We start from the raw sequence: 22,825 nt of genomic DNA, 5'->3' as shown, positions 1-22,825 counted from the left end.
AGAAGTGAGACTTTACTTTCTTTCTTTTGTCTATTCTTTTTTGAGGTGTATATTATTATTTTTTTATTTATTTACTGATGACTGCTTTGCAGCTTTCATCATTGAATTGAATGATTTATTATAATCTTTTGTTTGTTTTGTAGCAGAAATATTATTTATTAAATTGACATGCATATAAATACAGCAGTACAAAATAAATATTTCTTATTGCAATGCTTCATTTTTGTTTGATGCAAACTATACAATTATTTTTCATAAAGTAACAGACTTTTAATAGCAGATAACCTACATTCATGCACATTCAAGGCAGTATCATAATGAGAAATGTTATTCATTTTTACTATTATTGTCATTTTCATCATCATTAATATTCTATAATTATTAGACATTCATTTTGGAATTATTGCACACAAATATCAATGTCTTCGCAGCATTAGTTAGATAGTTGTTTCTGGTTTTTGTCAGTCGAAACACTATTGATGTTGTTTTAAAATACAATAAATCCCTTAAAAAGCAATTTGCAGCGGTGCTCAATCATTTTTGGTGGGTGCTCCTAAATTTTTTCTGGTGCTCCTAAATTTATTTTGGTGCTCCTAAATATTTGAAGTTGGGAGCACCGGTGCTACCAAGTAAAAAAGTTAATTTCGAGCCCTGATATATATATATATATATATATATATATATATATATATATATATATATATATATATATATATATATATATATATATATATATTACATACACAGTTAAAGTCAGAATTATTAGCCCCCTTTTGATTTTTTTTTTCTTTTTTAAATATTTCCCAAATCATGTTTATCAGAGCAAGGAAGTTTTCACAGTATGTCTGATAATGTTTTTTTTCTCTGGAGAAAGTCTTATTTGTTTTATTTCAGCTAGAGTAAAAACTGTTTTTAATTTTTTAAACACCATTTTAAGGACAAAATAATTTTTTTCCCGACTGTCTACAGAACAAACCATCGTTATACAATAAATTGCCTAATTACCCTAACCTGTTAACGAAATTAACCTAGTTAAGCCTTTAAATGTAACTTTAAGCTGTATAGAAGTGTCTTGAAATATATCTAGTAAAATATTATTTAATGTCATCATGGCAAAGATAAAATAAATCAGTTATTAGAATTGAGTTATTAAAATTATTATGTTTAGAAATGTGTTGAAAAAAATCTTCTCTCCTTTAAACAGAAATTAGGAAGAAAAAAAATAAACACGGGGTCTAATAATTCAGGGGGACTTATAAATGTGACTATATACTTGACAATGTCAAATTTTTCCAATATCATGCAGCCCTACATCATAGGCATAATGTTCGTATCTTATGCTGTAAAAACTATTTTTACCTTACCATAACTCTACCCTTAATCTCAAGCCTTACAAGAAACCTGTGGCAGATTTTGAATGTGAAAAGACCCTGTTAAGTATTTTGACGGATGACACAAGTCATGTCCTCATAAACCACCTCAACATTGTAATACCTAAGTCATACCCATGTCATAATACAAATGTGACCTCATAAACTACCAAAACCAGTACACACACTTAATTGAGAATGTATGACACAATGCTGTTCAATGGCAGTTATAATGCAATGATTTTACTAAGTTCTATTTAAGAAAGTTGTCTTATAATGAATCAAACAGTGCACGCAAACAGTGGAAAGGTAATGCATCTCGAGCGCAATCTGGCATGCAGTGGTGAGAAGTGCAGCAGATTGAGTTTAAATGGCATGTGATGTAAAGTAATGCGGTATAATGTGTGCTGTGGAGCGCAAAATCTCGGCGGTGTGACTCGGTTTGATGAGCCCGCTTGAGCGCGTCCTGAAGCGGCAGCTCGCGTGCCTCTATTGTTTGCGTCTTTCACGCGTGCGCTCGATAACAAAAGCGCAAACTCCCAGAACGCCAATCAGAAGCGTCAGAGCAGATACACCACTGATAAGTCACATCAGTCACCGCATACACCGTTCAAAAAATAAACAGGAAGTTATTATTCAAATAGTTAGAAGAATGTAATATATATTGTGTGTGTTTTACACTTTTATGGCAGTTAACAAAAAACTAAAATAATGTGTTATTGTATATTATATTGTATTATAATGTATACAATTAAAAAAAGGAAATAAAGGCTAAACTCACAGCAACATTGTACATTATTAAAACAGAACATCTAAAATAAATACTAATTAACACTATTAATAAAAGCTATAGTAATTATTAAAGAAATACTACTGTAATATTTATTGATTGTTTTTGTTACATTTACATTGTGTTTTAAAGTGTAACTAAGAATTTTTGTCAAAATGTGTTTTTATTGTAACGTGCCAATTTAAATAATGTTAATTTAAATGTAATTTGTGCTCACTGTAATAAATTGTGTAATTATAATTATGTAATAAATCTAAAATACAATATTTTCTTAGAGATTGATGTAATTGACTAGAAATATAATATAATATAATATAATATAATATAATATAATATAATATAATATAACACAATTTATAATATATATTTGTGTAACAAAATTCATCTTTTTAAAAAAAATTTACTCTGTAAACCACTAATTGCATTACTTACAAATGTGTAATTAAAATGTTGTCATTTAGAACATTTAGCAAAAACCACTCACATAACAAATGTGCCATGTTGTTTATATTTGCTAATATTTTCAAACAATAACTCGCTATCAACGTTTTAACTGCAGAAGAGTTAAGCTATCAGTGTTTGGTAGAATAACCCAGATTTTCAATCGCAATAGAAAATTAAAGCTTTTGTTGTTTTAACTAATTGTAGCCTACTTTTCTGTGAAAACTTGAGACAGTATTTTTCTTTGACATGTTGCAAGAAAAATCTGCTTTATTAGTAAATACAGGGTGTCCACAGGGTCTAAAAAAGTCTTCAAATGTCTAAAAAAAAAAAGAATGATAGAAAATGTAGGCCTTAAAAAGTCTTAAATTCACTCAAATATCGTGTTGTATGTCTTAAATAGTTTTAAACTGGTATTAATGTTCCTGTGTCCATAGGGATGTGTGATTAATCGGAATCGAATCGCAATCTCGATTTGAAACTTTGTGATTAGCTAATCGCAAGAGGCTGCAATATGAAATATGTATATTGAGTGAGCGCACTTTCATTCTGCCCAATCAGAATTGTGCAAACTAAACTATGCAGAAAGCCTGCAATTAAACAAACAAACAAACAGGAAAGTGCATAACTCTAGACATGGATTTTAAATTTGATAGTCATGTTAAAAATATATGTAAGAAGGTCAAGCCAAGTCTATTACAAGATTACTAACATATCAAACTGCAAAATTATATATGCACACTAGGGCAATATGAAACGTTGCGTTTAGCTAATTGCAAAAGGTTACAAAACTAACGAATAACAGCTGAGGTGAAGTGCTTCAAAACTAGTCCACTATGCTTCAGAAAATTAAACTTGCTTGACCAGGGGTCAGGAAACTTTTTTCATTTATGAGCCATTTATTTTTTATTTTTTAGCAAATTAAGTATTTTTAAAGAGCCACCGGCCTCTTTATTAGGTATGGGTATTAGGTATATGACCAACTCCTCTTTAACGCAAATCTGTAATCAGCCTATCACATGGCAGCAACTCAATGCATTGAGGCATGTAGACATAGTCAAGATGATAGATTACCACTATAAATAATACAGGTTTTAACAAAAACTTTATTTATGTACATGCACAACTCCAAAATAAACAAATATAAAGCGTCACATGTTGAGCAAGTTTCCCAGAGATGGGTTGCGGCTGGAAGGGCATCTGCTGCGTAAAAACTTGCTGGATAAGTTGTCGGTTCATTCCGCTGTGGCGACCCTGGATTAATAAGGGACTAAGCCAACAAGAAAATGAATAATTGAATGAATGAATGTTGAGCAAGGTCCTGAATTAGAAAAAGGACAATTTATAGAATGTTTAGAATGCAAGTTGTTTTGCACTTTTTTTGGTGTCGCAATTCAGGTTTATTCATAGTCGCAGAATTGTTGCCACGGCTTACAGATTATTGAGCTGAAGCTTGAATTAAATTAAAATCATCTTGAAGCTTGAGTTGAATCAGAAATCAAATTGCAATATCTGTCAAAAAAAAAAAAACGCAATTAGATATTTTCCCCAAATCGTACAGCCCTCACTTGTCATATTGCATTACATCATGGTCACAAGCCTCTTTAACCACATTAAAGTCTATTAACTCTATATAATCAAGCAATTAAAATTATGGACTTAAAGCCTATGCATCAATGTGATGTTTTATGAAACATAACCTTTTTAGTTTTGATAGTTTCATTAAATTTAATTTAATCTTAAATTGTTTTTTTAATTGTTTAAATAATCATGTTCCAAGGCTGTTTTCAGATCTAATCAGTAGGCATCAAACCTCTCAGAGTCACACGACCAAATGCTAATGGTGACTGTCTAGTGACAAAGTGTAAGATCCCTTTTGGTCAATCTGTTGTTTTCTTTTAAAGGAACCAAATTGTGGAATGATTTACCTGTAAGCCTAAAATTAGAAAGTAATATAAATATTTTAGTAATATTCTTAAAAAGTGTTTAAAGCACAAGTAGTCTACTATTAGTTTGTTTGATCATGCTGCCTTTGCTAATTTTATGTGAAGAATTATAATGTTGTGTATATGTATCTATTTTATTTTCCTTTTGTCAAGCCTCCCATGGTCAGGTGTTGAGAATTAGCTAGTCTGCTAAAACACTTAAACAAATGCATTTTGTTGTCCAGTTTAATTGTGATGTCTATGTCAGATAGATAAATAAGTAAATTAATTTTTTTTGTGTGTTTCGCCCTGTATAAGTCTAAAAGTTCATTCAGAATAATCTTAAAAGTGTCTTAAATCTGACTGAAACCTGCAGAAACCCTGAAATAAAAAATAGAAAATAAGACCTTTTTAATATACGTATTATTATATCTTAAATAACATGCGACAATGGAAAATATGTAATCTAAATAGAACTATTTTTAATATATTTTTTCTCCTCAAAATACTTGGACATAAGAAAAAAGTATTTTTCTGTGGCGTCTTTAAATGGTGACAGGTTAATATTACATACGCACTTCCTCTCCATAACAATCATAAATCTGATTCACTCAAAGAATAGAAAGCAACACCTGAAACACAGTTAAAGGGACCGACTGTTGAATGCAAAAGAAGATATTTTGAAGAATGTTGCAAACTAGTACCAAACCCTGAAAAAAAAAAACAACTTCAACTGCTTTGGAACAAGTTGAGGGTGAATAAACGAGATGACAGAATTTTTTGTTTTGGTTCAACTGATTTGCTATTGGGTTGCGCGCGGGGGGTAGCGCTGTTGCCGCACAGCAAGAAGGTTGCTGGTTTGAGCCTCTGTTGTGTGGAGTTTGTATGTTCCCCCCGTGTTTGTGTGCGTTTCCTTCGGGTGCTTCGGTTTCCCCCACAGTCCAAAGACATGCTTTATAGGTGAATTGGTTTAAGCTAAATTGTCCTCACTGTATATATGTTTGAATAAGAGTGTATGGTGTTTCCCAGCAAAACATGTGTAAAACATATGCTGGATAAGTTGGCGGTTCATTTCGCTGTGGCGACCCTGGACAAATAAAGGGACTAAGCCGAAAAGATAATGAATGAATGAATGATTTGCTACTGTGTGATCCATCAGTGTCCACTAGATGTCAGTGCAGACCAGAGCTGCTCTAAGAGCCTTTGTCAGGCCTGTTTGGCATGGCGTTCAGTGCCTGGATCTTCCCTCGAGACTGCTGAGAGAAACAGTCCAGACTCCAGACCAAAAAAACAAAACATCCTTAGCCTCAAAAGCGCGTCGCGGAGCCAGCTGGCAGTGTGCCTGTGCTCGGGCTGCTGTTCCCACAGGGAGGGAGAGCGTGTTTGTGTGCCAAACGTGTACATGTGGGCAGTGACACCTGAGGCACTTGTTCACATGTTGCTCAACACGAGTCACTTTAACTGTTAAGTTGACAAACCTGAAAAAAAATCCCTTGTTGTACTTTTCCCTTCTTAATCTGAAGGTAAATCTTACCCCTGAAGCGCTGCAGATACAGTAGGGCAGGGGTGTCAAACTCAATCCCTAGAGGGCCGAAGCCCTGCACAGTTTAGTTCCAACTCTGCTCCAACACACTTACCTGTAGGTTTCAAACAAGCCTGAAGGACTCAATTAGTTTGATCAGGTGTGCTTAATTAGGGTTGGAACTAAACTGTGCAGAGCTGCGGCCCTTTTGGAACTGAGTTTGACACCTGTGCAGTAGGGAATGACACGTAACTCTTGCTTTTTGTGAGGAAAACTATCGCTGACTTGAGCAAAACTGAGAGGACTCATGAGTCCAGCTGTTGAACGACACTTATTTTGGGGGATTGGTAAATGGAAAGAAGAAGAAAGAAATCGTTTTACACACATTTGTTTGAGGAGAGCCCTTCATTCACTTCCCAGACTGAGAGACAAAGCTAGTACAATTTTTATTTTACCTATAAATGTAATATATGTTAATAAAATCCTCCAAGTAGAGGAATTATGCAATGTTAGACATGTTAAAGTCTCCTAAGCATGTTCCAGCCTGTTATCTGTTTTGAATCCGTTTTTTCCATGTGTTTTACAATCATAACAATGATGTGGTTTTTGTTGTAGAGGGTGTGGACGTGTTGAGTTTGGACAGCGCCACCAGGTGAACAAGTATGAGCCTGGTAGGACAATCTAAAGGTATGTTTGTTCATCTTAGGAGCATTAAGTGATTTTAATAGACCATTTTAAGGGGTGCAAACAAAAACAATGGTCCCAACGTATTTCCTGTTTTACATTTTTAATTTCCATATCTTCCGAAAATCCAAAATGGTCCACATATTGATAATGTTATTATAGCTGTTTTAACATGAAGCTATTATTGAATTGCCTCTTGTTATGGAATAGTATGATAAGAAGCAGGAAATGTTCGTGGGTCATTGACATGACCACATTGAAATGGTCTATATTATAAGTATTGTGTGCTAAGGCTAGCAGAGATGATTTTTACAACAAACATTTGACCAGAAGTCAGTATGGAATCAAATGGGATGCAAAATACTTAGTCAATCACCGTAGACAAGAACACATAAACATCAAGTATGGAGTGCAGGTTGAAAAATAGAGCAGTAATGAGGATAATGCAGTATATAATAATGAATAATGAAATTGTGCAGTACGATACAGTTCTAAAATGTAGTCAAGTAAAAGTACTGTTATTATCCATTTATTCATTTTCCTTAGGCTTGGTTCCTTATTCATCAGGGTTCGCCACAGCCAATGAACCACCAACCACTGAGCCACCATATTGCCTTTGCAGTTTCATTAACTACATTGTAAAACCCAAAAAGTTAATATAACTCAAACTGTTTAAGGAAACCGATTGCAACAATCCATTTAAGTTCAAAAACTAACCCTAATGAGTACTGTGAACTTAATCCATTTGAGTAAACGAAATAAAACTAATAAATGAAGAGAATTTTAACCAACTGAGTACTGTTAAACACGATAAGTTAAAGCAACTCAAACTGTTTGAGGAAACCGATTGCTACAAACCATTTGAGTTAAAAAACTTATCTATACGAGTACTGTGAACTTGAAGGAATGAAGTTTTTAATTAACTCATTACCTTCAACACTAAGTTTAAAACTCTTTTCAAATGAGTAGAATTAACTTTCTGTCAATTTTGAGTTAACCACATGCATTTTATTTGATAAAGTTGACTGTTGGGTTTTGGTGTAGTACAATTCCTGAGAGAAACAACTATTACAGTATATTGAGTATTTGTGATTCCTTTACAGACATTTGACCCACAAATGAACATTTCCTCGTCAATGACTCACACTCAAATTTCTTTTTTCTGTTGAACACAAAACAAGATATTCTGAAGAATGCTGTAAAAAAGCAGCCAGTGACATCCATATTATTTTTGGTTCCTACTATGGATGTCAATGGCTGTTGTTAACAACGTTCTCAGGATGTATTATTTTGTGTTTAACAGATGAAAGAAATAGGTTTGGAAAAAAGTGGAGGGTGAGTAAAGGATGACGGAATTTTAATTTATGGGTGAACTATCCCTTTTATGCCAGAAAAGATTCACCAGGCTTTTAATATAGCATGTGATATTTGCTGAGAATGAGGAAAAACAAAACTGAGCAAAACATTACGTTGATGCACTTGATGTTTATATGGATAAAAATATAAATATTTATTGTCCTAAAATCTTTAGTAAGATGACATTTGAGAGCTCCGTTTTACTGTGAAGGCTTTGGTACAGTGGTGATTGATTGAACAAAAGCAAATACTTCACATTTGATAAACATATTTTATAATCATTAATGCAGAAACAAATTTAACATGTTTTTTTTTATATTGATCATTTCAAGTGCTACATGTATCAAATGTGATATTATAGTAGGATTTATAGGGTAAAGGTACAAGTTAAGGTGCAAAATTATTAGCAAAGAAACTTTGTATATTTGTCCTATAATATTTTCTCTTCTGGAGTTTTTGAATTTTTTAAACAAATTTTAAGGTCAATATGATTACCCCCCTTAAGGCACTTTTCTTTCCTTAATTAGACCAGTATCTTGCAAAATATCTAAAAAAGTATGTTGTCATGGCAAAGAAAAAAAAAGGTTATTAAAACTATTATTCTTTGAATAACTGAACTATTATATGTTATTGAATTATTATATGTTCAGAACTGTGCTGAAAAAAATCTTTCCATTAAACTGTACTTGGGAAAAATGTAAAATAATTCAAATGTAACAGCTAATAATTCTGACTTCAACTGTATAAATACAAAGTGTAGTGGAGTCTTGATGTAAAAGAAAAACTTTACAAAAATATTATTAGAAGTTAAAAAATTAGGGTGCAAAAATCAGAAAACTAACCTGCAAAATCCTGAAGGGACCATTTACTACTTGCCTTTATTTTTCCAAATGTAAAATCCAGTTTATTTTTAATGGATAAATCAACTAACAAGCAACCAGTCTCAACACTATTATTGAGACTGACCAGCATCATGGCCATATTAAAAAAAAATCTCATATTGGGTTTTTATGTCATTTCATCATGCTTGTTGGCTCGCTTTACTCCACTAGTGGAAGTCATAGATGATATGAACTTCTCCAAGTACATACCTGTCTCCTTCAATAACATTCTCACTTTCTCAAGCTTCCCATTGACTCTCTGCATAGTCTGCATTCCTGAACGTCCTTCCGCCCCACTTTCCTGCATGTGTGTGTGTGTGTGTGTGCGTGTGTGTGTGCGTGTGTGTGTGTGTGCGTGTGTGTGTGTGTGTGTGTTTTGTGTGCGTGTATGTTAATGCCTGTAAAAGAATGAGGTTAGGGTGGAGTACAGACAAAGACGACAGCATATAATATGTTTGTGTGTCATCGCGCTAATATGCATGCACTCTGCCCTCAAACACAAGTGCACTTATGGGAAAATCACTACTCTAAATAATGTTTAAGACCGCCTGTAAAGGGACTGCTCATCCTAAAACTACTGTTTATTCCCCTTTTAAACTTGGTTCTAAACCTTTATGCACTCTTACAGTGCTTGTTCAAACTACTTATGTAATATGGACTGAAATTACACACTTCTTGAGGTTTCTTTTGGGACAACTTAATTATTTTATGTTCAATCTACTTAAATTTGTAAAAAACAATGAAGTTAACTTTGTGTTGGGATTGTGTAAAAACTAGCAATTTTTACAGTGTGATGTGTGTTTTTAATGTTGAATGTTGGAAACCGGTAACCATCGTCTCCTATAATAAAAAAAATAAAACAGCTACTATTTTCAGCATATTAAAAAAATATCTGTTTAACAGAAGAAAGAGAATTAATATTTGGCTGAACTATCCCTTTAAGTTCATGCAGGAAGGATTTTTGAGCAAATACGATGATCTCCGTGCTGCCGAATTGGGGGTGGGGTTGCGTTTAAAAGAGTGGACGGAGAAAAGCCCTTTGCACCACTTTCCCAGGCTGTCGGTCAGGAAGGCTGGATTTTTTACACCGTGACCACCGTGTTGCCCTTTTCCGGGGGAAATCCGAGACAAACATGAAGAAGGGGGGTCAGGAAAACCGGCCCTGGGAAGAAGGAGAAGAAAGGTGTTTGCTACACAGCATGAGAGAGAGCGTTGCTTTCAGGGCGACTCAAAGGAGCATATATACCTCCCCTCCGTTACCCCATTGTCACCGGCCGCTCCTGTCTCGCCCCCGCCTTCCTCCTCCCGAAAAAAGAAGAAAAAAAATGTCTCATCTTCTCACAGTTTTGTGGCCTGGAATCACTACCCCAAAATACAAAGCCCCAACACCTCTCACACACAACAATAGACTCCTCCTTTTTGTGTCTGTTCCGCGTATTAAATGTTAATTTTCTGACCCTTTTTTTTAGCTCAATTCAAATGCGGTGTGAAGTATCCACATGTAACAATAGCCGACTGGGAAAAAGGAGTCAAGGAGTGCATTACAAAAGGATGTAAAATAGTTAAGCTTGTATCCTGGATTTAAAAGGGGGGGAAAAGTTGGTAAAAGTCTTGAGCTGGAGGGAAAAGTCCAGGGGGAACAAAAGTGACTCTATTTGGGCTCGTTAACGCACATTCCTGGGTATATTATGGATGATTCTGTGGTGGATTTTTTTTTATCTAAAGGAAATTAATGAATACTCAGTTTTGCACTTTTTGGACTTCCTCCCATATTACAGGTTAACTGTAATATTTTGTATTTTTGCAAGACGGTGCAAGTTTTCCCACGACTTCTGACAACTGGATGCAAAATGTGATGAACTTTTTTTTTTTTATTTGGAAAAAAAATAGGTTTACATTTAAATTTTGTTTGTTGTACTTTTTACTGGGACGTAGGACTCATTTAGATTTTTTTTTTCATTTTTTTTTTTTTCATTTTTCATTTTTATTAGTTTTACAATAATTACCAAACAACACAACAAAAATGAAAAATAAAAGGAATAGGCAGGATAATGCAAAGAAAACAATGGTAATAATAATTAAAATAAAGAAAAATAGCTAAAAATAAAATAAAAAAAAGTTTTTATGCCCTAAAAGATTAGGACGTATAAACGGTTTCAATGAAACACAATGAGACAGTCAATAGAGGTAGTGAGCATATTAAGCATTACACTGCTGCTCAGAATCCACATTATATTGGTCCAGGTGATCAAGAAATGGTTGCCATATATTATAAACTTAGCAAGAATACCAATAACTCCATAACGGACTCTTTCCATGTGCAATATTTGAGTTAGATAAGTTAACTATGTCTTAAATTGAGGAACAGAATCTGATTTCCACAGTTTTAGAATGACACTTTTAGCAATAATCATTCAATAAATGATGGTGCATTGTATATACAAATTATGATCCAGCAAAGAACTACCCAAATATAGCAATTTGGGGTGTAAAGGTAAACAATATTGGAAAATCATTAAAATATGTCACACCAGAAATCATATAGTTTTGGACATGTCCAAAGGGGGGAACATGTAGGGGAAATGGTGGGAAAAATTCTGTGTAATTTAATTTTAAGTAGTGTCAGTCTATGCATCTATGCAGTCTATGCAATTGAATTAACTGATGCCTGGAATTAAACGAACAAGATCGAATTCTTCTAAGGCTTTCCTCCCATGTATCAGAATCTGTATACCCAGTTCCTCAGTATGTATATTGGTCTTGCCATAAAATAGCCGTAAGTTTGCTGATGTGGCAATAAATAAACAAACAGATATAAATGTTTGAGTGCCATGTTATTCCTTTCCCTGCTGTCATCTGGCGATCACTTCAGAGAAAATCTCAAGTCACAGCCTGAACCTCTTAAAATACTGTCTGTGACTGTTTTGTGTCTGCTCATTGCTCAATACAACAGCTGTCTGTTTTTTTGCCATTCATTACAGTTAACCCTAACCCTAACGAGTTAGGAAATTTAACATTTGGCTCACAGGGTTCGTACGGGTGCTGGAAATCATGGAAAATGCTTGAATTTTTGTCTAGTATTTGAAAAGTGATTTGTTTTTGGATAAAAGGCTTAAAACTGCTTTAAAATCCAATTTTGTTGCTTTCATCATAATCATTAATCTTTTCTAAATAGGTCATATTTGCTTAGTAATGGAGAAGACAAAAGTATTGGAGACTAGATTATTACTATGAGTGTGTAATACATGAAATTAAAATAAATATACATTTAAGATGAATAAAAACTAATTTAAAGATTGAGTAAATGACATTTATAAGAGTAAAGACAATAATTCAATCCTGGGCTTAAAGAAAACATACCATTATTTTATTTCCATGTTTAATACTATAATCATATTCATACATTCATTTTCTTGTCGGCTTAGTCCCTTTATTAATTCGGGGTCCCCACAACAGAATGAACCACCAACTTATCCAGCACGTTTTTACTCAGCGGATGCCCTTCCAGCCGCAACCCATGTCTGGGAAACATCCATCCACACACACTTATACACTACGGACAATTTAGCCTTCCCAATTCACCTGTACCGCATGTCTTTGGACTGTGGGGAAACCGCAGCAGCTGGAGGAAACCCACGCAAATGCAGGGAGAACATGCAAACTCCACTGAAAAAACACCAGCTAACCCAGCCGAGGCTCGAACGAGTGACCTTCTTGCTGTGAGACGACAGCATTACCTTCTGCACCTCTGCGCTTATAATAATAATAACATAATACTATAATAATAGTAATACTATACTATATTATACTATAGAATAATAAACAACATTATACGCTATAACAAATAAGTGTCATCTGATATAATGTGATGAATGTACATTTGAAAAAAATGATTCACCCTCCTGTGAAATTTTAATCTTTTTGAAAATATTTCCCAAGTGCTGTTTTACAGAGATTTTTCCCACCCATTTTTAAACATATTAGTTTTAATAACTCATTTATAATAACTATTTTATTTTCTGTGCCATGTTGACAGTGCAAAATATTTTTTTACTTATTTTGCAAGAAAATGAACTTGAAGTGCCTTTTAACGACTTAACTTGGTTAATTAAGTTGACTAGGCAAGTCGTTGGATAACAGTGGTTTGTTCTGTACACTGTAAAAAATAGTCATTTATTATATTTTGTGGTATCAAATTAACTTTTCTATTAATCTCTACTCAACATCAGACAAACTCCCTAAAAATATTAAGTTGAAACCTTATTAACTGATTGAAATGAGTTAAAGCAACAAACAAACAATTGTTGTTTTGACTTTTTGTCTTTTTTTTTTTTGCAGTGTTTACAAAAAAAAAAAAAGACTTAAAAGGGCTAATAATATACCTAATAATAATGACCTTAAATAAATAAAACAAACAGATTTTATTCCAGTTAAACTAAAATGAATAAGACTTTCTCCAAAATAAAATAAATATTGAAAATATTGAGAAAATCTCCTGGAAAACCATTAATAATAATAATAAACAAACCTTCAACATCAATTGGTAAACTATAACTGTATATTTTTGTTTGTACATATGTAATTTGCCACACTTGAATAATGCTGGTAAAATGTTAAAATTGCTCCTGAAAAGTGCTTGAACAGTCCTTAAATTTGACCTTGGAAAAGATATAAGAACCCTGGGCTCAGAGTGGGAACTTGTATTTTAGGCCTTAATAAGGCACTCATTGAAATACTTATTGGATAAAGCCCTAGGTGCGTCCCAAATTGCATACCTATGCACTATTCTACGCCATTTTGTAGTATAAATAGTGTAAGTGGTGCATTCGCAATGAAAACTCAAAAAATAATAAGTGTGCATTAATTACCCGGATGATGCACTTATTCAACCATTAAAATGAAGTGTGGAATGTTGGACATTTCACGCACTCAACGACCTCAGCTTTGCTCAGGTAACAGAAGGGCTGGAGCTTTTGGGCACTGATGTTGCATAACTTCATTTATTTTGGATTGTGAAAGCAAAATTCTCCTATGAGAGTGATTATACTTCCTCATGATGGTGAATGTGGTTATACTCATGGCAAGTATTATTTGGTAGTTTGGTCATTTATTTCACTTATTTGGCAACCGTAAAAGGTCTTTAGGGAAGCGGTTTGAGTTTATTAAGACATTTTATGACTTAAATCCTATGTAATCCAAAATATCTTAATATAATACACTAACCAGTGCAAAGCGATCTGTGGAGAGATGTGGTCTGTGTGTGTGTGTGTGTGTGCGTGTGTAAACTAAGCTGGTGTCATGTTTTGTGCCTAAGGTGTTGACCTGCCGGCCCTGCTGGAGCTGCTCTGTGGCCTGTGGAGCAGGAAAGAGCAGGACGAGGTAAGAAACAGATGTGCTTAAAACTCGAACCCAGTGTCTCAGGAGAGGTGAAAGAAGGTCACGTGAAGGAACAGACGTGCACGAGGGGCCTACAAAACATTCCTGTTCTTCTCTACTCAGTATTTAGGATGAGGTTTTTTTCCTGCATGGATAATTGTGAGGCAGAATTTTGTACCACCTTCACTTTACCTGAATCACCGTCGTGTACTGTAAAAAAAATATGATCAATTAGTCTTGACAGCATATGTTTTTAGGCCACTATAACTTACTAAACTCAGTTAATCGTGTTCTAACTTAATTTTATAGGTTATGCAAGCTGTTTTAAGTCAGTTTAACATAATATAAGTTCAATAAACCCATAAGGTTAATTTGATTCGGTTTAAAATTTAAGGCAACCAAAATTTCTTACAGTGTGGCTATTGAAAAAACCACAAGTGATACTCAAGCACCATTCATGTATTTAATTCTGTTTAATATTTAATGCGTTTTTAAATATTTAATGTTTTACTTGATAAGATTTTAAGAATCGTGCAAAATGAATTTGTTTCAAGTGGCAAAAATGTCAAGGCCTATGAGATCACCTTATTTTACCGGCCTAATTTTGTGCCTGGAAACACCCAGATAAGAGATTCTTCTGTCCTTTTCTATAAATGATGTTGAATATCCAATTTATTATTTAATTTGATCATCATTAATTTGTAATAATTTATAAATATTTCAGATGTTAATTAGTGTAACATGCAGTATTCATTAATTTAGCTTTCACAAAAAATAAATACTACTTTTTAAATTGATGGTTTACAAAAACTCTACAGTTGTCATTGTTTACTGACCTTTGTCTTGTCAGAGAGTTTCTTTTCTGCTGTTGAACACAAAAAAAAAAAAAATCATTTGAAGAAATCTAAAACCTGTCACGTTTTCAGCTTTCTTCAAAATATCTTTTTTATTGGCTCAGAAGAAAAAGAAACTACTTAAGGTTTGGTAGCTGATGCAAGTGAATAATTTTTGCATCACTTAAATTAGTTTTTTTATAAGTTGTGTTATGATTCCCTTTTATACAATTTACTTTGATTTAATTTAAGGAAACAGTATCATGTTTCCTATGTTTTATTAAGTGGTATATGGACCATGTTATACATGGTATGAAATCATACCTTGAAATACAAATAACTTGAACAAATGATATACAAATTTCTTTTTTACATTCAAAAATGGGTTGTGACTATTAATTGATACAAAACTTGTTAAGTTTATTTATATTATGTTGGTTAACTTTATTTTTTACCACACATTTTGTTTCCTTATTTTTAATTGAATAAAATTTTAATTGAAAAAAATAATTTTGTATTTATTTTTATTTAATAACATTTATTTATTTATTTTTATTTTATTAATTTGTTATTTGTTTTGATTTTATTTATTTATTTTTTATTCTTATATTTTGTGTGTTTTTGTGTTTGTGTGTGTGTGTGTGTGTGTGTGTGTGCACGTGTTTATATATTATATGAAATTAAAATTTATGATTTTTAAAATAATCTTTATTATATAAATATTCTAATTATTTGATCTAACTGAATGCTATATTCTAATTATAAACCATTAAACACAAAACAGTTTATTTTACTAAATTTTGGCCTAACTGTGCTGACAATCACCGTTCTTAAGCAATCAAACCTTATTGTAAAGTCTAAAAAAATTATTTTACTTTATATTTAATTTTCTTTAATTCATTATATATTATAACATTATTTAGTGCATTTTTTTATTTGATTACATTTTATTTATTATAAAACGCTCATCTCCCTGTCTTTCAGCTACGTCAGGCTTTAGCGGGCAGTTTTTCTCAGATGCAGGAGCCTCTCTCTGGTCTGCTTGACATCCTGGAGGGCTGTGTCACTGTCCAGAAGCCCAAACCCAGCACGCTGAGCCAGTTGATTCTCTCAGAGTTCATGCGCTGGAGGAGCAATAATCCACAGGTTGCTCTGGACATGCTGGATGAAGAGGAGAGGCTGTGTTTACAGCGCCGGGCCCTCGGGCTCCTCACCGACTCTCAGCCTGGCTTCATGGAGCCCCTGCTGGAGGTCTATCAGCTGAAGACACTGAAGCGCCCGCTGCTGCTGGAGCACGTGGACAACCTGCACTGCTGCTGCTGCTTTAAAGAGGTCAACACACACACACACACACACACACACACACACACACACACACACACACACACACACACAACACGCCTCAGGGACTGATTAATGGGTTTCTTATGATTTAGGGATTGCAATATGGACTTGATTATATAAAAATACTGTTAAGTGCACAACATTTGAGATTGTTTTTATTTCATTCATTCATTAATTCATGCATGCATTCATTCATTCATTCATTCATTCATTCATTTTCTTTTCGGCTTAGTCCCTTTATTAAACTGGGGTCGCCACAGCGGAATGAACCGCCAACTTATCCAGCATATGTTTTATGCAGCGGATGCCCTTCCAGCTGCAACCCATCTCTGGGAAACACCCATACACGCCCATTCACACTCATACACTACGGACAATTTAGCTTATCCAATTAACCTATACCACACGTTTTTGGACTGTGGGGGAAACCGGAGCACCCAGTGGAAACCCATGCAAATGCGGGGAGAACATGCAAACTCCACACAGAAACGCCAACTGACCCAGTCGAGGCTCAAACCAGCGACCTTCTCGCTGTGAGATGATACTGAAACTGTTTTTGGCATACTATATAGTATGGAAGAATACAATTTCAGACCCAGCCCAAGTCTGTTTCTGTTATTGTTGTTGTTGTTGTTATTATTAATATTATTACTGGCTTTCCTTATTAAAATTTAAAGAATTTTTTTTGTTAATGATTTATTTAACATTTTTACATTTTACCACCATATCAAACAACGCTTGTAGAAATAATAATAGAAAAAATGATGAATACAAAAAATAATAATAAATAAATGATTGAAAATAATAATAAAATAAAATAAAACTTAATTACATAAATAATACGGGGCAGATGCCTACATTTATGCAACAATCTCAATGTTACAATTTGAGTAAGGAAAGATTAGAAACTGATGCATTATTATTGTCAAGGGTGATCAGTCTTGATCCAGCTGGTTAATGAAATGGTTTTAAAATATGAACAACTGTATATCGTTTCCCATTGAACTTTTTAACAGATTCATTCAATCATTTATTTTTATTATTTTTTGTTTTTTTGTGGAAACCAGTGCTATTAATCAGCTTAAATTTGATTAAATTTTGATTAACCTGGGCAGCACGGTGGCGCAATGGGTTGCACAATCGCCTCACAGAGTTTGCATGTTCTCCCCGTGTTTGTGTAAATATGTTTTTACTAATTTAGATTACTGTTACAATTTTTTATATTACTGTCTGGTAAATAATGCTGCTAATTTGTTGCTAACCTAATTTTAGTTAATTATTTATTAACTTGAGTAATATTTATTAAGCATTATTATTATTGTTGTTTTTATGTTGTCGTTGTTGTTGTTGTTGTTGTCATTTGTAATTGTGTGATATTTAGCATTCATTCATCTTTTCCACAGTAATGTTTAGATACCTTAAATTACTTGTTACCTCTAGAAAAGTAATGAAAATTGAGCAATAAAAAATTTCTATGATTTCTTTGTTGTTGTTAATAATGAAAAAAATATATACTAAATAAGAATGATTACTACAGTAAATAGTTAATACTGTTGTCAAATAAACAAATACAATTTGAATTTTATACTCGGTGATGTGTGAAATATGGCACCTAAACATTACTGTGGAAAAGAGGAATATAAGGCAATATGATGTAGTACTACCACCACTACTACTACCACTACTACTACTAATAATAATACTAATCTATCATCAATCATCACCAACAGTGTTGCCAGATATAGCTGACTTTTTCCAGCCCAAAAGCTGTCCAAAATCTGCCCAAACGCACACAAAAAATCATATTCACGATTATTTTTGTCATAATTGTAATTACGATTATTCAAAACGATAACTGTTGAAGTCAAAATTATTAGCGCTTCTGAGAATTTTTTCTTTTTATAAATATTTCCCAAATGATGTTTAACAGAGCAAGGAATTTTAACAGCATTTCCTGTAATATTTTTTCTTCTGGAGAAAGTCTTATTTGTTTTATTTTGGCTAGAATAAAAGCAGGTTTAAATATTTTGAAACCTATTTTAAGGTCAATATTTTTAGCCCCTTTAGGCAATATATATTTTTGATTGTCTGCAGAAACTACTGTTATACAATGACTTGCCTAATTAAGCCTTTGAATCACACTTTGAATTTGAATGCTTGTATTTTGAAAAATATTTAGTCAAATATTATGTGCTGTCATCATAGCAAAGATTAAAATAAATCAGTTATCAGAAATGAGTTATTTAAACTATTATGTTTAGAAATGTGTTGACAAAAATCTTCTTTCCATTAAACAGAAACTGGGGGAAAGGGGTAGCTAATATTCAGGAGAGCTAATAATTCTGACTTGAATTGTATACAGTTATTTTCCTCCCTGCAAAGGAAAGAGAAGTAAATACAATAGAATAAAAATATGAAACAAACTGTGCTGTAAGCATCTTCACTGTAAGAAAAACACTTAAGCTACAAAAGTCCTTCAGTCAAGAGCAGTGAGGGATTTTCTCCTTTTGGTATTTGTTTAACTTTCATGTTTCTTTTGATCCTCAACTCGTTTGTTTATTACACAAATGAGGGTTAATATGAATAATCACTAAACATCACGTTTTGACACCTATTTGACCATTAAAGCGCTCACATTAAGATGACTTTAGATGTGTGCCCTCTGCTCGTCACAGTGTGCGAATGAAACCGAATGCTGACCGCATGTTTCTGACTGTGTGTGCGCGCCGCATACACAGGAGCATGCGGTTTAGTTTGTGCTTTTAAGGGCAACAAATGTTTACTACTGGAAAAGGTGCATTAAATAATAATAAATAATCGTTTATCTTGATTAATAGTTTTTCATAATCATCAGAAGCCGAAATCGGATTTTCGATTAATTGCATAGCCCTACAAAATATTAGATTTACCTCTTAAGGCCCAAGGTGTTTTTTTACATGCATTTTTTTCTCTTTGCTATTTGGGCTTATTGGAACCTGATTAAAATAAAACCTAAGTATCATGTTTAATATGATGTAGTTTTAGAGAAAAATTATGTATATATATATATATATATATATATATATATATATATATATATATATATATATATATATATATATATATATATATATATATATATATAAATAAATATATGTGGACTCGTGGTCAGAATTTACATAAAACACTTTTTTAAAAGCATATATAATATATTAACATTTTTTAAAACATTCTGACTATCAAGGAGTAAAAACAACATTTTGCCCATTTTGGACAGTTAAAAATTGTGTTTGGGACATTTATGCTGCAAAACAGTTGAAGGATGACACTGTATGTCTGTCACAAAATATAAAACATTCAAGGTATTTTATATAGCCACTTAAGAGCTAAAATGTGCTGTCCACATATGTCCACACATTTGATTTGGTTTTAATTTATTTAAATCAAAATTAACCTAGTTACTTCAACTGTCATAATTTTTACCCATAAAGCAACCAAAACCAGCAGTCACAGAACCACAACATAACCATATCACATCGAAACACTGCCGCCTCTTGCCCACACACTGCACTTATTGTTGTGTATTATAAGAGTATGTTTTACCTTTGAAATGGGGTTTGGTTTCGCCCCATTTGGCGTTTAAAATTCTTTTGGATATAATTAGGTGCTGCTTATCGATCAGACAACACTTCCAAGTTTATTCTTGCTGTCAGTTGCGGAAAAAATGATTGATAAAAGTGTCACGATTAACCGCTGTTTAACTGCAGCCGCAGTGTGATGCGCGTTCATGCGAAGGGGAGTCAGATTTGTCAGAGGAGTTAGATTTTGATATAACTTTCCTTCACCTTCTCTTGCAAGTGAGCTCACGAAGTTTGTGCTATGCACTGGTTGTTACTAACTAAATTTGTTTGTTGTAGCACAGTTATGTTTTGTTAAATAAGTTGCATGTAAAATTTATGTTTCAAAACTGCGCAAATTTTGTCAATCAAATTCAAAAACGCCCAATCTGGCAACACTGATAAACAGTATCATTGATTTAATGAAACAATGACAGTATTGTGTGTTTTAAATGCATGTTTTAATAAATGTATCCAATAGATTATGTATTGCAGTCCTGGTAAAACCAGCGAATGCTATAAATGTCGTGTTTTGTGTCAGGCGCTGGTGTTCAGTGTGAAAATGGAGCTCCAGTCAGATCTGGATATGGAGAAGGTGAGTCTCTGTTCATCTGGACTGTTTTATTTCTGTGTGTTTGTGTGCTGTTTTGTTGATGTGTGTTTTATGTTTGTCAGATGTGTGTTCCTCTCATCCTGCTGGACAAGCTGTCTCTGGCTGAGCTCTACGTTCGTCATCATCCAGATCTGCAACAGAGACTCGTATCCCTCCTGGACTCCTGGTGCCGGCCAGACTTCAGCACACAGACACTCATCAGGTCAACACACACACACTCGGCAGTATTTATTAAATCCATCAGTATTTATTCATCCATCTTTTTTTCAATACATGATTTCCCTTACTAGTTATGGTTTTACTGTGGTCTGTTTAATTTTTATTTTTATTTTATTTAATTTTTGATTTTTATTAATTCAAAATAGTGTAAAGATGATGATGATGATTGTTAATAGTGTGCCCTGTTATAACATTAATAAATATAAAATAATAATTAATTAATAATTGTTACCTTAGTTTTATTAACCAATATACCTCATTAATTATTAATAAAATAAATGATTGTCTTTGTATTTACCTCTACTACTAGTTTATCACTATTAGTAGTGATGTGCAATGAGTGTTTGGATCAGTGATGCTGATAGTGAGCTGTTGTGTGTTTCAGTCAGTTTCCTCAGCTGGTTCTCTCCAAACATCATTCAGACCAGATTCAGCCCAAACTGCTCAGCAAACACGTCTTCAGGCTCATGGAGAAGTTCCACCTCGACCCAGGTGTGTGTGTGTGTGTGTGTGTGTGTGTGTGTGTGTGTGTGTGTGAGTGAGTGAGTGAGTGAGTGTGTGAGTGTGATTGTGTGTGTATGTGTGATCATACATGTGTGTGATTGTGTAACCGTGGTGCCGTTGGGTGTGTTTCAGGTCTCTGCCCGAATTCAGTCTACAAGAGGAAGTCAGACTCGCTGAGGTTTCTCATGTACAAAACCTTTGTGGAGGTGAGAAACTTCCCTTTTTTCCACCGCCCTTTTTACATCATAGCGCTCACAAACATGATGAAATCTGCTCTCTCTGTTCACATTGAGTTCTTGTGCTGCATACAGTTGTGTTTTTTCTTGTGCCTGTAATGAATGTGCACACTGGGCGTGTGACACTTTCAAAGCCTGATTACCACCCAATTTACAGAATAAAATTATAAAAATACAAAAATAATAATAATAATAATTTAAGAAATTTGTTGACGCATCTAGGTAGGGCCCTTTTTATGATGTAACTTCCTTTTTATGGTTTTTGTCGCTGCTTGTCAGTTGCTCCACGTCATGTTCATTTTGTGAACAACTTTTTCAAATATAATCTATATAAATATAGAATTTATAGAACAATTTTGATTTAATAGTAACATTAAAGTAACATTTTTTCAAGGGAAATAATGAAAAATAAGAATAATACAATTAGAAACAAGTGGTGCTCGCTGCAGAGCCATTTGGGCGAGCTGCGCTCCACCTTTTTTGCACTTCTTCTACGAGTGATGTCACTGGGGGTAAGGTTAGGGCTGGGGTTGATGTACGCATTAAAACAGCTTACAGGAGGCAGAACGAGAGCTCATGCTCCCCCTCGCTGGAGCTCAGCTCTGCTCAAATGGCTCTGCAGCGAGCACCCTCTCATTAGAAAGGATGGCAATCTTTTTTATAGCTATTTTTCCATTCATTTTTTACTATAACTTTTTTTTCTTTCTTTTTTCTTTTTATTCATTCTTTTTACTTTTTATTCATTTCTTTTTTCTAAGTTTCCTTCTTTTTTCTTTCTTTTTAAATTTTTTTTCTTCTATTAAATTTTTTTTCTTTCTTTCTGCGCTTATGAACTGAATGTACTCGAAACAAAAAAGCTATAATTTCAAAACTGCAAGGTGACTGTACAGACCAATATTTACAATTTCACATAAATCAGCATGCAAAAAACTAATTATTTTCTTTTCTTCGTAGCAAATTAACATGCAACTTGACTGTTATATAAAAATAATAGGTTAAATAACAAAATGGGATTTAATCAACAAGCGAGTTAAATATATTTTAAATAAAATGAAAGAGCTAAGGACTAAAACCAGCTTAAATGTTCTTGAACAAAACGTGTTACAATAATGTACATATGTTCAAATGTAATGTC

At 33.4% G+C, this 22,825-nt stretch overlaps 1 protein-coding gene across 4 annotated transcripts in view; it reads left to right on the top strand.

The window, feature by feature from the left end:
* The window catches only part of exd3 (exonuclease 3'-5' domain containing 3), a 123,520-nt gene that overhangs the window by 22,273 nt on the left and 78,422 nt on the right, over window positions 1-22,825 (top strand). For 3 of the 4 annotated variants that reach the window (XR_015500828.1, XR_015500829.1, XM_087270219.1), the window contains exons 2-8: window positions 6,666-6,735; window positions 14,284-14,348; window positions 16,163-16,510; window positions 20,660-20,713; window positions 20,794-20,933; window positions 21,336-21,442; window positions 21,587-21,660. Coding sequence is in view for 1 of the 4 variants with exons in the window: in XM_087270219.1 (XP_087126345.1) it covers window positions 6,711-6,735; window positions 14,284-14,348; window positions 16,163-16,510; window positions 20,660-20,713; window positions 20,794-20,933; window positions 21,336-21,442; window positions 21,587-21,660 (813 nt within the window). In the remaining 3 variants the exon portion in view is untranslated. Of the gene's footprint in view, window positions 1-6,663; window positions 6,736-14,283; window positions 14,349-16,162; window positions 16,511-20,659; window positions 20,714-20,793; window positions 20,934-21,335; window positions 21,443-21,586; window positions 21,661-22,825 lie in introns of all 4 variants that reach the window. The other variant, XR_015500830.1, reaches the window with a different exon arrangement.

Source organism: Danio rerio, chromosome 10 (genome assembly GCF_052040795.2).
Source record: "Danio rerio strain M-AB ecotype USA chromosome 10, GRCz13ab, whole genome shotgun sequence".
Classification (NCBI taxonomy): Eukaryota; Metazoa; Chordata; class Actinopteri; order Cypriniformes; family Danionidae; genus Danio; species Danio rerio.
This window is presented reverse-complemented; position numbering and strand designations above follow the sequence as displayed.